Raw genomic sequence first — 10,223 nt, 5'->3', positions numbered from 1 at the left:
GAAATATTACCAAAATAAAACAACAAAATCAGCTTTGGATCCCTTCAAAGTGATTAAACCAGGATGTTTATCCTGCCCCATGTATTTAAGTGCCCCACCACCCGGTTTAGTGACGAGTGAGGTCTCTTGGATGCCAGAAAAAGCACGCACGTGTGGGCACAGCTCCCCCACTTCAGCCGCAATGCAGTGCACGTTCAGCATTGTCGGCTTGAGCCTCATTCCCCCCCCCCCCCCGGCGGGGAAGATTCCAGCAATTTAAACAAGTGAGAGAAGATTTTGTGCATTTGATTTTTCTATCTTTATTCAGTGGTTTCTTATTGCATATTCTCAGCAGTTCATACATGACGGACTGGAATAGGGACTCGCTACAGCTCAGGTCAGGGGAAGCTCCAGTAATGTGCACAAAAGCAAATAGCTCTTTATACCAGAATACCACATCTGCTTAAATATATTTATTCTTTATTATCTGTCACAATCCTTAGCTGTACATGGTTTTGACACCTGGGTGAAGGCTTGTGTAGGTACCGCAGGTCCCTGTGGTGTCCGTCAGCAGGCTTCGGATTAAATGCACTTGTTATGTCATTATTATGGTCACATTCAGATACAGCGTTTGGAGGATTCTGTGTTAGTCAGACATCCCAAGTGTCAGAGATTTGTAATCTTCGCAGGGTTTCTTTGCTCCACAATCACGATATCCACTCCCTCGTGTTTCTTTGGCATCGCTCCTCTTGCTCTCATTTGCAGCTAATCACTCTTACTTGCTTGTTTTCTCCTCCTTAAACTCCTTTGACTCGGTGCCAGAAGATTTTTCTGCTTTCTCAGCCTTCACCTCTTTACTCTCGTCTTTAATGGTGTCCTTTTTCTCTTCTTTCTTGTTCTCTGTCTGCTCAGGTTTGGCCTTTTCAGACTTCTCCTCCAACTTCTGGTCGTCCATCTTATCTGTTTTCTTAGACTCAACCTTTGGTGTAGGTTCCACAGCTGAATCTGCCTTTGAATTCAGATTCACTTCAGGCTCTTCTTTTGCTGCAGGTTTTGTCTCAGGCTCTTCCTTTGCTGCAGGTTTTGTCTCAGGCTCTTCCTTTGGTGCAGGTTTTTTTTCAGGCTCTTCCTTTGGTGCAGGTTTTGTCTCAGGCTCTTCTTTTGCTGCAGGTTTTTTTTCAGGCTCTTCCTTTGCTGCAGGTTTTGTCTCAGGCTCTTCTTTTGCTGCAGGTTTTGTCTCAGGCTCTTCTTTTGCTGCAGGTTTTGTCTCAGGCTCTTCTTTTGCTGCAGGTTTTGTCTCAGGCTCTTCCTTTGCTGCAGGTTTTTTTTCAGGCTCTTCCTTTGGTGCAGGTTTTTTTTCAGGCTCTTCCTTTGGTGCAGGTTTTTTTTCAGGCTCTTCCTTTGGTGCAGGTTTTGTCTCAGGCTCTTCCTTTGCTGCAGGTTTTGTCTCAGGCTCTTCCTTTGGTGCAGGTTTTGTCTCAGGCTCTTCTTTTGCTGCAGGTTTTTTTTCAGGCTCTTCCTTGGTGCAGGTTTTGTCTCAGGCTCTTCCTTTGGTGCAGGTTTTGTCTCAGGCTCTTCCTTTGTGCAGGTTTTGTTTCAGGCTCTTCCTTTGCTGCAGGCCTTTCTTCAGCCTCACTTTTTGCCTTGTTATTGTTAGTTTCAGACTTTGGAGCAGATTTTTTCACATCTAGTGTATCTGTTTTCTCTGGCTCTTGCTTCTTTACCTCCTCGATGGGTTTCTCATCCTCATTTATTTCATCCTTGTCAGGTTTAGAACTCTCCTCATTTTCCACCTCTTTAGGAGGGCCTTTGACATTGGGAGACTGGACCTTCTCTTTTTCTGGAGACCCTGGTTCGGGGGTCTTCAGACGGGATGATTTCGACTCATCGCCTGCTGGGGAGTTGAGAACTGGTGAGTTTGGAGGTGATGTAGACTTTTCTGGATTTTTGAGATTTTCTTCTTTTTTTGCATGATTTTCTTCTTCTTGTTCTCCAATCTCTTCAGTTTCATCACCTTTCTCTTCTTCTTCTTTTTCTTCTTGCTCCTGATCTTCCTCCTCTTCCTCTGCCTCCTCTGTCACCTCGGTCACCTGTGTCTCAACTGTCTGTTCCTCCACAATAACTGTATCAGAGATCTCCTCCCCTTTTACTTTATAGTGGGTGGAGATTCTGTGTAGGGGGTAAGAGTACAGACCTCCTCCTGAAACAATGCGGTTCTCCTCCCCTTCTAGAAGCTTTCTGTTTTGAAGATACAACCACACATTCAGTGAAACATTAGATACTAAGAAGCCAGGGAGCAGCAGGAATTTGCATTTCTTTTAAACCATTGACTCACCTATAAGCAGCAATCTCAATATCCAGAGCCATCTTCACATTCAGCAGCTCCTGGTAGTCTCTCAGCTGGTTAGCCATTTCCCATTTGGTAGCTTTCAGCTCGTGGTCCAGCTGATTGATAGTTTCCTACAAAATGTCTTGCAGCTCATGTGTCGTGCATGTGACTTGTACAATTCCTCCTATGAATGACATATGGATTATGCTGATTTTCTACCTGAAGCGAGTTGAGTTCATCATGGTTTCTTTCTTCATACTCCACACGCTGCCGCTCTAGTGACTCCTTGGTTCCATGGAGAGTCTCTAGTTCAATGGTGCGGCTCTGGAGCTGGCGCCGATACTCCCCGATCTCCTCCTGGGTCTTGTTAAGCGCATGCTGGTTCGACCTCGCAGCATCGGACAGATGCTCCACACGCACTGCGGGAATAATTGATAGCTAGTTTAGGAAGCTGCTGTGCCACAGCACTGACCAGAACATACGCAGTCAGACGTTTTATAGTGACGCACATGACCTGCGTCAGAGAATCACTGGGAGTAACCTTGATAGTGTCCACCTGTCAGTCAGCCTGACTCAGCACCGTCCCGCTGCTGCAGCCAGCATGACACTGGAAGGTCATCTCTCTGCCACCTTCCAATGAATACAATGTAGCCGCACATCTTGGGGCGATCTGTGGATCATTCTGTACTATGCATACCATACATATGCAACAAAAAATGTGCACAACTTAGCACAAATGTCAGAACTGTGAATTTTCTTGTGTGAAAACTGATAAAGGTGTTGTCTGGTTTTGGCAAAAATCTATCCGACATTTGCATTTGAGCCATATCCACTTCTGATCGTGCCATTTGGAACAGCACGAAGCAAACGCAGGACCTCAGTGAGTATCTGTGCTTGGTGAAATAACAGACGGAGCTCAGTGTTGAAGCATCATCTGTCTGGTCTCTGTGACCTTGAAAGGAAGATTCTAGTTGTAGTGTCAGGTATATGAAGGAGCCAAAAAGCCAGGAAACACCCACTGTGAACCTGCAGGAGTGGAAATGAACAATGCCGTGTTCTTGGCCCTTGTAGCACAAAAAAACATTGCAACATTCCTAAAGGTTTATAGCCATTTCATAGCTCTGACATGCGTCTTTATGGACAGTAGAACTTTGAATATGTTACAAAAATGCCAATTAATAACCTACAGCTTTACTCAACTCACATGACCCAACTTGACCAGCAACAGAATCATTGTTAAATGGCATATTTGATTTTTCTGTAATGTTTTGAACTTTATTGCGCGATTTGAGCTTATTGTAACTTAACAGACCTTTGAACCATTCTTCGGCTTGCGTGGAACTCCCAGTTGCGTGAGAGTCCAGCTGCGCGCGGATTTCTCGGAGCGCCCCGGTGATGTCTGCCCTCTGCACGCCGCGTACGTCGAAACTCATTTGCACGCCTTGAATCTGTGCCAGGAGCTCGGACACTTCTTCCTCGTGGTTCTTCTTCAGGAAACTTTCTTCCTCTTCCAGGGCGCTCATCTTCTTGTCCAGCTCCAGCCGCGCCAGCCGACACTCCTCCACGTACTTTTTCATGGCACGGGCGGCAGCCTCAAGTTCTTCCCTGTTGCGCAGCTCATCCTCCAGTCTGGCCGTCAGCTGCTGGATGTTCTCCTCTAGGTGATCGTGCTCCAGTGCCAGACCGGCCTTCTCCCCGGTCAGCTGCACTAGGAGACCCCTCAAATCTTCCAGCTCTCGCTCATACTGCTCGTCAACGGATGCGCGCCCTGCCTGGTTCTGCCGCAGAGCCTCCGCCTCCGCCTCCAGGTTGCGGTTGTGCATCTCCAGGTGCCGCACCTTGTCAATGTAGCCGGCGAACCGGTCGTTGAGAGCCTGCAATATCTCCTTCTCGGTCCTCCGCGACATGTCACCGTTGATGGGTCCCAGGTCCATGGAGGACGGCTGGCTGCCGGTGAGATGGCGGCGCTGGGCGTGAAAGCCGCTGGAGGGCATAGCGACGGGCCGAGCCTTGCGGTACGAGGTCGGGCCAAAAAGATGGTGCTCCACTGAGAAACTCATTCTGTGGCCGGACGAGCACTGACTACAGCAGGATGGGGGGGTGCCGGGCTTATAAAGCGGAGAGTGAAAAGCCACTAGTCAGCACCGGCGCACCACTTAAAGAGACATCTTTCCTCAGGCAGCCTGCGCACGAATATATTAGCACCTTGTTGATTCATTCTGTTAATATGTTAGTGATTGCAAGGAAGCAAAAAGAGTTTATGTAATTACATTAAGCATCACTCTGCTTTTAGTACATTTATGGGAGATGCTGGGAATGCACCTGAGGGACTGGAACAAAGAAGATCTTCACAAAAAGCCTTTATTTTTATTTCTTAAAGTCATATCAGTGTGTATGCATGTAGTTTTTACGAGTGTTTGCGCGTGTGCGTGCGCCTGCAGTCTTGCTGCAGTGTGAGTTTGCAGATCCATGCGCCTCTCCTGGGACTTTGCTGGGCCATTGACAGATTCTCTTCTCTCGCACTTCTCCTTCGGGTTTTGCATCAATACTTCACTCAGATTGGATCTCGTTTCTCGAATGATTCCTTTCCCCCCTCAAGTGTGTCGATGGTGCAGCATGGCCAAATGTGACAACGGAGGCAATATGACACAGAAAAAAACTGCAGGATGCACAGAGTTGAAAGAACTGGACCTGACCTGTGAAGACACCCCTCCCCAAAATGAACTTACAGCATTTATTGATTACTCAGACGGGGTGAACGAGTTGACTCTTAAAGGAACAGAAGGTGTCTCTTTCTGTCTTTTGAGATGTTGATGGATAGAGAAATGACCATGCAGATGCTTTTTTTGTATGTACTTACCAGTGTCAGCCATTTTTTTGGCACCGTGAGCAAAGTCTTGTAAGCCAATGATGCCCAGGGGGTTTGACACAAGCGGTTATCCTCCATCAATTGTCTTAGATGTGTCTGTTTTGGCAGAGAAGCTCAGAACAGAAACAACTGGTATCATTCTTTCAAAAAGAATGTGTTCTCAAGACCTTTTTTAAAGTGTCAGTACATCTCTTACCATGTGTTCCATGTTTGCACATTGAAGGCATACATGACAGGGATAACATGTGTCCCCTCCCTCCTTCAACATCATGTTTTATAAATGAGGCTAAAGCAGCAGAATGCAGCAGAATTCCTACTTAGGTTTCGTGTTAAAGTATCCTGCTGCTACTGCTGCAATTTCTGGCTATTTAAGCATATTTGAAGCAATAGTGTGTGGTTTTGATTTGAGAGTTTGTGGGCTTCAGAGAACACGCAATAAAGTTTAAATCAAATCTGAAACATTTTTTTCCTCACAGTTTGGGCTGGAATATAACTAATAAGCAGTAGTGTCTATGGTTAAATCTGAGCATCTATTTACATTTTCTATCTATTTTTGGATCTGTGGATGTCCAAAAATTGTCTTGAGAACACAGAATTGAGAAGCAAGGAGGCTGCAATGAAGGCAAGGTTATTGATGACAGCTACACAGAAGGGTGACATGGCCACAAAGGAGAAATAGGGTGGCACCATAAGAGGGGGGAAAAGGGAATCACCTTGGGAGGGACATTTACAAAATGGATGTACTGGCAGACTCAAGAATGACTCAGCTATAACACAATTAAGGCACCGAATTGTGTTTGCTTGCAACAACCGTGCGTGCGTTCATGCATCTGTTTGTGTGTGTAAATATCAATTTTGTTTTTTCCTGTAATAAAAACTAACAAATAGCGTTTCACAACCTGATAAGTAAAAATAAGAATGAAGCTTCCAGAACACAGCTTACATGTTGACCTTGCCACCATCTTCTGTATGATTATCAGAGTGTAGTTGTAGTTCCCAAGTTCCTTCACTAGGGGGCGGTAACGTTTTTACTAACCCATCTTTGTCTACTTTCGGTGTGAGGTCACATCCGCTGTTCACAACCGAGGGAAGGTTTAAAGAAAACACAGCTAATAAATGCTACCATGCACGAACAAATGTCTTTTATAAACGGGTGGATCCAAGACAACAACGAGCTTGCAGATAAATGCAGGGTAAGGATGTTAAATATTTGGTACGGTCAGAGAAAACCATTAACCCGTGACACTTTGGTTTGCTGTTGAGTGTGATTTTACTTAAGAAAAGTCCATGTTATACTTTAACTTAGTTGCAAATCGGATTGTACTTTCGACAAACGACCTCCCACTAAACCAATGCATTGTAAATATTAAATTACAAATGAATTAAACTATGACTTTTCTGCACCTGGACGTTGTATTATTACCCGCAAATTCCAATGTATTAGATTTACTTAACTGTCCACTTCATGTTGATTCTTTTTCTTTCAGCAGCTAAAAGGAGTGAGCCAAGGCCAGAACCATCGCCGAGATTGTTCTTTTGAGTTTCATAAACTTTTAAGAATAATTCAAGGTGCTTTTCATAATACAACCTCATAATTCGACAAGGTGATGACCCCACCTCAGACATTGTGATCACAGTATATCCTTTTCACTTATATCCTACAGGAATCCCTCCTCTTGTCGATCATGCAGAAGTGGAGCTGACAGTAGTCTACAATGCCTGTTTATGCTCTTTTGCAAACTCTCGATTCTCAGAAGCGGAGCTGGTCCTGAAACAAGCTGCAGAGAGAGGTAGACCCATGGGACACCATGTTGATGCAAATTTACAATATTTGTTCAATGCTTCAGTCCAGGGAAACTGGAATTCTATTTCCATTGTGTGAAAACCTTGGGGATGTGGACTTAAATGCCCTAAAGGAAGAAAAGTCCAGTTGTCCTGCATTGTAGCACTAAGTCATAGGACATGAGGATTTTGTTGCCACACGTGTTACCTGAACTCTGCCTCTGTTGTTGCTTTCATTTACTGTAGTTCTTCAGATGACTGGAGCTGACCCTGAAGCGTCAGAGCTTTGGAAATCAGTTCTGGAATCAGCCAGAAGCACAGCGCTCACACCTTCTGTGCAGTGTGTTGTTGGTCTGCAGTGGGCTGTGTGGCTGGCTAACTGCCAGCTGGAAACCATTCAGGAATATCAGGTACACTGCTGTCTGCATCCTGCGTGTGTGTGTTTGGTGTGTTACTGCACATATCTGTTCATCATTTGTGTGTATCTTTGTGTTGTCGTGTCTCAGGGTAATGTAAAGATTACAGTGTGTATGTTGTGGTAATATTGGGCTTTTTTGTGTTGTGGGATAGGAGGAGCTCTTCTCTTTGAGTGAAGGATTTTCTGCTGGAGATGGGAATGAACAAAACTGTGGGAAGGACCCTGCCGTTCCCCTACCGGTGATGGATCCCAGACATCTCTTTGAGCTGTTGCTCATCTGCACTTTGATTGCTCAAGGTCAGAAATAATGAAGCAGAATGAGTACAGTTTTTAATAACTGCCTTGGCAGCGTTTCTATTGCAGCAGAAAGATTTTCCTAATCAGAGTAAAACTAGACGACAGATGTATTAATAGGCTTCCTGTGTTTTGCGGAGTGATTTGCATCTGTGTGTGTTTCACAAAGCTGCAGAGATGTTGAGTGAGGCCCAGAGCTCAAAGGCGCTCGCCGTCCTACAGAGAGCTTCATCCCTGCCGGCTCCCAGGACACTAGTCGCACACACGCACATTCTGTCAGGAGCCTGTTTCAGCTCAATGGTGTGTATTTAAAGCATAAATAGAGAGATGACGTGGAGCCATTGCAGGCCTGGCCAGACGGTTCTGTCCTATTCAAATATCCAGGCAAATGCATGTTTGCGTTTATCCACAGAACTGTCCTCAAATGGCACTTAATTATTACAAGGAGGCTCTGGAGACAGACCCCCGGTGTGTGTGTGCCTTGTACCAAAGCATCCTCGTCTACAGAGAGCTGGACAACACACAGGCTGAGATTCAAGCTCTTCGGCTTCTGCACTCAGTGAGTAACACAACAGTCAGTAGGAGGTGGAAGATGCCAAATGTGCAGATAATTTTCGACTTCTTTCTAAAGATCTCTTGTCCCACAGATGATGTCTTCTAACACAGAATCCAGACCGGCTGCCACTCCTTTCTTGTCTCCAGCCTCACTGTTGCCCAGCCGATCGCTGAACCGCCTGCTCTCGGTTCCACCTGCCCTCTCTGTCCTTCACTGTCTGGCTCAGAAGAGTGTACTCCACGGGAGGTGAGGAGAGCCATGTGGAGCTCCGAGTTTGTGCTGCCTATTGAAGTTACTATCAAATAAATAAAAAAAACACTATGTGAGGCAACAAATATGAAACTCCGGACTCGTGTTTTTCAAGGGTCCTGGAAGGAGTGGAATATTTTTTGGACCTGCTGGCGAGTCTCCACTCTGATGATCAACATGGAGTAAGACTCCACACCCCGACAGGAATAAACATCTCATTGTTTTGGTCTGATACAGTCGTCTCCTCGCTGTATTTCAGGTACATGCTGAACTCTCTCCCCTCCCGAGGTTGCCTGAGCTCTACCTGGAGGCGGGCGCTGCCTTGCTCATGGCCCAGCGGCCTGCTGATTGCATGGCGCTGTGCGACGAGGTCATCGGTTTGACGCTGGAGCTGCTGCCAGAGAAGCTGGTGCTGGAGGAAGAAGAGGAACGGGGTGAAGCTGGAGCTGTTAATCCAAATGAGGAGAGGATGAGGATGATACTGTGGGCTGGAGCTGCCTACCTGCTCCAGGGTCACTGTCACACACATACGAGAGACTGGAAACAGGCTGTGACTCACTACACGAGGTGTGTGGCAGGAAATCGGTGTTTTTATGCTTCATATCTGATTGGAAACTCAGGGTTGTGCTCTGCCGTCCAGGTGTATCAACCTCCTGGTCAGGGTGTTCTTTAAACACAGAGGTGAGCATTTCGCTGACTCGCTCCCCATGTGACACCAGGTACCATGACTGTTGATTGTAGGTTCTTGATTTCATCGTGTACAGGCTGCCCTCCGCAGGTCCCGGATGCAGATGTGGTTGCCAAGTGTGGAACATCTGTGCGTGTCCTACAGAGGCTGAAGGGGCTTTCGTTAGCTGGGAGGGGCATCAGTTTCTCACAGACGGAGCGACTGAAGGAGGCACTGAGAGACTTGCAGCACAGCCTACATGTCCTACCAGGTACATCAGCGCTTCAGTGTTACGTTGTTTTAGACACAACTACAGAGTTAGCATGCTAGCCAGCTAGTCCCAAGCCGACCTCCCCTCCTTCCTCTGGAGGAAAGAGTCCACCTGATGTTTGACCTGCGGTGTTCTGTGGTTCTAGTATTTAGTGCGACTTGTTGTCAAGTGTCTCCACCTCTCTCCGTGTACTATGTTTGGTTTGGTGTAACGTGTCTTTTTATGGGGGCCGTGTCAGACTGTGTGGGGGCAGGACTGTGGTGTGGCGAGGTGCTGCGGAGGCTCGGCAGGAAGCAAGACGCAGCCGCCTGTTGGGAGAAGACGCGGAGCTCCGCCACACCATCCTCAACCGAGTAAGAGAGCCATTCTGAGAAATCAGCCCTCATAGGTAACAAATAACGATCTTCTTGTGTTGCAGAAGTGTCTCTTTGTACCTCCTGGAACCACAATCTGGCCCCGTCTGGGATTCAGAAGAGCTCCGCCACAGAATCGGATCGGAACAAAAGGGTTCCGAAGAGGATGAGCAACTCCCGGATGTGGCAAAGATGTGTTGAGGACATGAACGTGAAGAATCTGAAATATTGATGCACATGTGTATCGTTGAATGTGATTAAATTAATTTATTGCTGATAAAGTACAACAGTGTGTTTGTCTGTGAACTTAAGTTCTGGGTGGATCTTAATGGAATTTTCAGGAAACAGCAACGACGTTCTGAATTCCGCAGTGTCTTTGGTCTTCCAAAGATCAAAGCCCGGATCATTTATTTCACGTAAATGACCTGTATCGATCCGAAAGGCTCGGATCAAATT

At 46.3% G+C, this 10,223-nt stretch overlaps 2 protein-coding genes across 13 annotated transcripts; one reads left to right on the top strand and one right to left on the bottom strand.

Annotated features, from left to right (window-relative positions):
* Nucleotides 1-274: 274 nt before the first annotated feature.
* On the bottom strand, nt 275-4,502 carry LOC130526473 (neurofilament heavy polypeptide-like). 9 transcript variants are annotated; one of them, XM_057034169.1, is made up of 6 exons: nt 3,621-4,502; nt 2,528-2,727; nt 2,315-2,439; nt 1,568-2,217; nt 1,120-1,479; nt 275-1,089 (listed from the first exon to the last, which is right to left on the bottom strand). In XM_057034169.1, the coding sequence occupies exons 1-6, from the start codon at nt 4,366-4,368 to the stop codon at nt 755-757; spliced, it is 2,418 nt and encodes an 805-aa protein (XP_056890149.1). In that variant the 5' UTR covers nt 4,369-4,502; the 3' UTR covers nt 275-754. The 9 variants fall into 9 exon arrangements, with proteins under 9 accessions (XP_056890149.1, XP_056890150.1, XP_056890152.1 ...); XM_057034170.1 differs by having other exon boundaries at nt 275-1,059; XM_057034172.1 differs by having other exon boundaries at nt 275-1,299; nt 1,390-1,479.
* A 475-nt stretch (nt 4,503-4,977) lies between these two features.
* Nucleotides 4,978-10,054, top strand: fancg (FA complementation group G). Of its 4 annotated transcripts, none has more exons than XM_057034178.1 (14): nt 4,978-6,370; nt 6,668-6,746; nt 6,842-6,967; nt 7,206-7,369; nt 7,530-7,674; nt 7,841-7,971; nt 8,084-8,230; nt 8,319-8,473; nt 8,592-8,658; nt 8,736-9,043; nt 9,117-9,157; nt 9,241-9,414; nt 9,653-9,767; nt 9,833-10,054. In XM_057034178.1, exons 1-14 carry the CDS (start codon nt 6,302-6,304, stop codon nt 9,966-9,968), a joined length of 1,857 nt encoding a protein of 618 aa, XP_056890158.1. In that variant the 5' UTR covers nt 4,978-6,301; the 3' UTR covers nt 9,969-10,054. The 4 variants fall into 4 exon arrangements, with proteins under 4 accessions (XP_056890158.1, XP_056890159.1, XP_056890160.1 ...); XM_057034179.1 differs by having other exon boundaries at nt 6,665-6,746; nt 7,847-7,971; XM_057034180.1 differs by having other exon boundaries at nt 6,665-6,746; nt 9,309-9,414.
* The last annotated feature ends 169 nt before the right edge of the window (nt 10,055-10,223 follow it).

The sequence above is a fragment of the Takifugu flavidus genome, chromosome 5 (genome assembly GCF_003711565.1).
Source record: "Takifugu flavidus isolate HTHZ2018 chromosome 5, ASM371156v2, whole genome shotgun sequence".
Taxonomy (NCBI): Eukaryota; Metazoa; Chordata; class Actinopteri; order Tetraodontiformes; family Tetraodontidae; genus Takifugu; species Takifugu flavidus.
This window is presented reverse-complemented; position numbering and strand designations above follow the sequence as displayed.

Bases quoted from the DNA above. Each gene is read 5' to 3' on its own strand.
- LOC130526473 (XM_057034166.1), bottom strand. From the start codon at position 4,368: ATGAGTTTCTCAGTGGAGCACCATCTTTTTGGCCCGACCTCGTACCGC. The intron at 2,728-3,620 runs GTCTGTTAAGTT...TTATTCCCGCAG, and splicing joins AGCCGAAGAATGGTTCAAAG to TGCGTGTGGAGCATCTGTCC. The intron at 1,480-1,567 runs CTGCACAAAGGA...CTGAAAAAAAAC, and splicing joins GGAAGAGCCTGAAACAAAAC to CTGCAGCAAAAGAAGAGCCT.
- fancg (XM_057034177.1), top strand. From the start codon at position 6,302: ATGCACGAACAAATGTCTTTTATAAACGGGTGGATCCAAGACAACAAC. The intron at 6,968-7,205 runs GTAGACCCATGG...CATTTACTGTAG, and splicing joins GAAACAAGCTGCAGAGAGAG to TTCTTCAGATGACTGGAGCT. The intron at 9,768-9,832 runs GTAAGAGAGCCA...CTTGTGTTGCAG, and splicing joins GCCACACCATCCTCAACCGA to AAGTGTCTCTTTGTACCTCC.